The 4,004-nt window shown below is 39.3% G+C and overlaps 1 protein-coding gene across 2 annotated transcripts; it reads right to left on the bottom strand.

Moving 5' to 3' along the window:
* Positions 1 to 173: 173 nt before the first annotated feature.
* On the bottom strand, positions 174 to 3,656 carry acp5a (acid phosphatase 5a, tartrate resistant). 2 transcript variants are annotated; one of them, XM_047813611.1, is made up of 6 exons: positions 3,638 to 3,656; positions 2,733 to 2,820; positions 2,092 to 2,291; positions 1,677 to 1,801; positions 924 to 1,269; positions 174 to 557 (listed from the first exon to the last, which is right to left on the bottom strand). In XM_047813611.1, exons 2-6 carry the CDS (start codon positions 2,818 to 2,820, stop codon positions 321 to 323), a joined length of 996 nt encoding a protein of 331 aa, XP_047669567.1. In that variant the 5' UTR covers positions 3,638 to 3,656; the 3' UTR covers positions 174 to 320. The 2 variants fall into 2 exon arrangements, with proteins under 2 accessions (XP_047669567.1, XP_027012757.1); XM_027156956.2 differs by lacking the exon at positions 3,638 to 3,656 and adding an exon at positions 2,970 to 3,119.
* Positions 3,657 to 4,004: the final 348 nt, after the last annotated feature.

Here is a 4,004-nt window from a genome sequence, read left to right as displayed (position 1 = left end):
AGTAAGTGAACATTGTGTGCAGTTAAAATGCAGAGTAAATGTTTGTCAATATGAAGACTTGAATTGTACTTCCAACTCAGTTTTGCTTTTCAAATCAAACACAGCTCATGTCTGAGCTTGGGGATCAAGTAGAAATAAATTCATCACCAGAATTAAAACCGGAGAACAGATACTTCACTTCAAGAGCTCATTTAATTGCATTTAAAAGCCAGAGATTTAATTTAATACACAAACTAAACACCTTCAAAGCTTTAAAAACATGTAAAATTACAAGATTGGTTTCAGTTACAAGCTTGCAGTAAAATTTTTAAAAAACATTGTTACAAACTGCGTTTAGGCAACACAGCACGAAATAGTGAAGTTCCTCTCGCTTGGATGAAGGTCACAATTAGTTTTTTGTCAGTAACCTCCATATGAGCAAAGCCACCAAGTGTAGAGGACTTTCCTGTGAAGAACTTCAATGTGTCTCGAGGAACAGAGTTTCGATGCCGCATGTCTGGGTCAATGAAGTTTCCTGCACCACTCACAACATAACCAACACTGGACTCCTTGAAGTACTGGAACAAAGCATCAAGATATTCACATATAGCTACAAATCGATTGATTTCCAAGCCAAAGCTCAGCTCACCCTTAACTCATTAAACTGTCCTACAGAACCAAATAGGGCAGCTGTAGGAGAAACCATGGCTACAGAAACAATGATTTGAGTTAAGGGCCTTGCTCAAGGGCTAAGGAGTGCTGATGCTAGAATTTAACACCATATAAACAGTAGTGCATTGCCATATCCATCAAGCTACCACAGTGTTACACCCAGAACAGGGCCATGTTCTGTGCAAGATACCAAATTTATCAAAACACAACGTTAACAAATCCTTAAGACATTGTTGACATTCCAAGTTCAATCTTCAAGTGTAAAAACCTACCTGCAGATTGTGATCATGTCCACACAGGTAAGCTGTGGCTTTGTACTTCACCAGCAAGGGACGAAGCCTTCTCAACAGACAGTCAGTGGGCCCATGTTTGGACACTGACCAGACAGGATAATGACCAGCCACAAGGAGGAAGTCAGCTGTGGAGCGCTGCAGCCGTTCCTGCAGCCACAGTAGTTGGCGGTTAGCCAACACACTGCTTTCTGGGCCACTTGGCTTTCCATCCTGGAAGTCATCAGTGTTTCCACAAAGAAGCACGGTGTCCAACATTAGCACCTGCAGAATGCCAGCAGTGTGTGGGATGTTGAAGTTCAGTTCATAGTAATAATATGGGAAATTCCTGCAAGAAAGATGATGTGCACTAAAATAGAGGCTAGAAATAGTTATAGAATAATTTGATGGTTAGTTACCAGTTAGTAAAACTGAGAAATCACTGACAATAACCTGGAAAATTCACTCAATTGCTAGTCCACCAGGCTCCAAGTTAGGAATACTACATAAGTGCTGGTACAGATGGATTGTTCTAGAAGCACAGGCAAGCTCCTCTGGCACCAACAGTTATGCAATAGCCAGAACCTTAGAGGGGGAAATTCCTCTCCTCCTTATATACACCCTTGCTTCCTTGGTTCTATAATTGCATGATCAAGTGTACAGGTATTCCTCAGCGGCAAGTGAGTGAAATTTGTTGAATTTGATGCTGCAAATTTCTATATACCAAAAGACCAGTATCAATGGAAAAATTCTGACCATCGTTGGGACATTTTGCTGTACTGGATCTGGGCACGAACATTTCCTGCATGGTCATGGTTGCCAGCAACAACATACCATGGAATATTTAGAGATTTAGCAGTGTAGACATTCTCAAACGTCTCCTAAAACAGCAAGTCAGAATTAAGACCAGGGTTAGGTTACAGTTACAAAAGAAAATGCAATTCAGTCATACAAACTGGTGTGGAAGCAAAAAGCTTTCACTTAAATTGCTGAAAGCACACAAGCTTTTTTTGCTGCAACTGCATTCTAGTACTTCAACTGCAGCACTACACTAATAACTCAGCAGTTCTTACAACATTCATTTACAAAAGTCATTAGCTTAGTCTGAGATTTCTCTTCAATGTCAAAAGATTAACACCAACAAAGACATTTTTTTGGAATCTGCACATACCTGAAATCTAGGATCATCCACACTCCTCACACCTCTGTAATAAAAGTTATCTCCAAGTGCTAAAACAAAATCAGCGCCAAGGTGCTCAGCAGTTCGGCCCATTTCCCGTGCTGTAGCCCACTCAACAGGTGTGACGAAAGGTGCATTAGGCAAACCACCCCAGTCACCAACTACCAGGAACCGGATGGATGATCGATTAGCTGTGAAACAGAAGAGACACAGATTATCAGTGCATTTGCATATTCTACATGCAAGACATACACCCTGAATAAATTCTCCAACTTAACTAGTAGTAACAGTAACTCAGCTACAGAAAGCTCAAATCACTATTTCAATAAACTTCAAACACAAACAAACGCTCAGCATTCACACACAGCAGGGAAAGAGGAAGCTGGAGCAAAACATCAGCAATAAACTGGCACCAAAGCAGCTGAAGATGTACTTCTTTAAACATTTTCCAGTTGCATGTATTTTGTACATAAAAAGCATTTACCTTACACACACACACACACACACACACACACACACACACACCGTACTGATTCTGCAAAAACATTTTCCACAATGCTAAAATAAGATTCAGAGTAATGACATGAGATGCAGCTGAAGTCAGAAACATCTAAAGTAACCTAACTTACTACCTTCTGATTCCAGGCCATAAAATGGAGGAGGAGAGCAAACAGAAACAGGAAGGATGATCAAGAGAATGGAGACCAGCTGGGAAGCCATCTACAGAGACAGACACACGGTCACCATCAAACCAATTGTAACTACAGCACTCCACATTTTACACCAAAATACACTGACAAAATTAAAATGGTTTAAAACCAAAACCAAGCTAAAAATATTTAGATATAAAGTAATTAATCTGTCGTCACCATGAGAAAGTCTTCCAGTTACTACAACCTTCCTGTTCACCTTCTTACTCTAATCCACAAACTCAAGCACACATGCTTTACTTCTTCTTTTAAATGTTTCTGTTCTCACACTCAGCTTAATCCACTCATCTGCTCATTATCTCTCTCTCTCTCTCTCTCTCTCTCTCACACTCACTCACACACACACACACACACACACACACACACACACACACACACACACACTCTCACACACACACACACACACACACACACACACACACACACACACACACACACACACACACACACTCACTTACTAATTAACTCCTGGAAAACACTGACAGGATTAGAATGAAATATGAATAAGATGATAATTAATGATTTCATCATGATCTAAGAATTTTATTAACATTTTTTGTATTTTATGGCATTAAACACAACTAAAAGCTAATTACTGGACAAGATCAACACATTTTTCTCAACATAATTAGAGACTTGTCATTTTTACCCGTGATTATTCAGAAATAAACACTTATATAGTGTTTTATATATTATGACATCATCACACACCTGAGCACAAAGAATTTCAGAATGTCAGTAAATCATCCATGTGCTTAATCAGCACAACTCTTAAAGGACAGTGTGAAAGACCAAACATGAATGAGTTATAAGTGGATGTCACAGACCTGTGGCACGGACTTGTGTCTCTTCTCTCAGCATTAATGCAGTAACACATTCATCACCTTCTGCTTATCACAGCTTTATATAAAATCTGTGTGTGTTCATGTGAATCAGCAGCCATGTGACTGACACCTTCATTTTCCGTCCTGCTGCTTCTCTGACACACATCTGTGTTTGTGGGTAATCTGCTTTTGACTGTAGTTAAAAAAGATAAAATCCTTATAAACTATTAAAACTAATATTAAAGCTTACTTAATTCATTTGGCAGATGATCAAGCAAGACCACGTCCACTGCTGACTCTGACTGCACTGTACTGATTTGTCATTATTTATAAATTGTGTAAAGTTGTGTAAACGATATAAAGGGTTATA

Source organism: Tachysurus fulvidraco, chromosome 5, assembly GCF_022655615.1.
Source record: "Tachysurus fulvidraco isolate hzauxx_2018 chromosome 5, HZAU_PFXX_2.0, whole genome shotgun sequence".
In the NCBI taxonomy this organism is placed as follows: Eukaryota; Metazoa; Chordata; class Actinopteri; order Siluriformes; family Bagridae; genus Tachysurus; species Tachysurus fulvidraco.
This window is presented reverse-complemented; position numbering and strand designations above follow the sequence as displayed.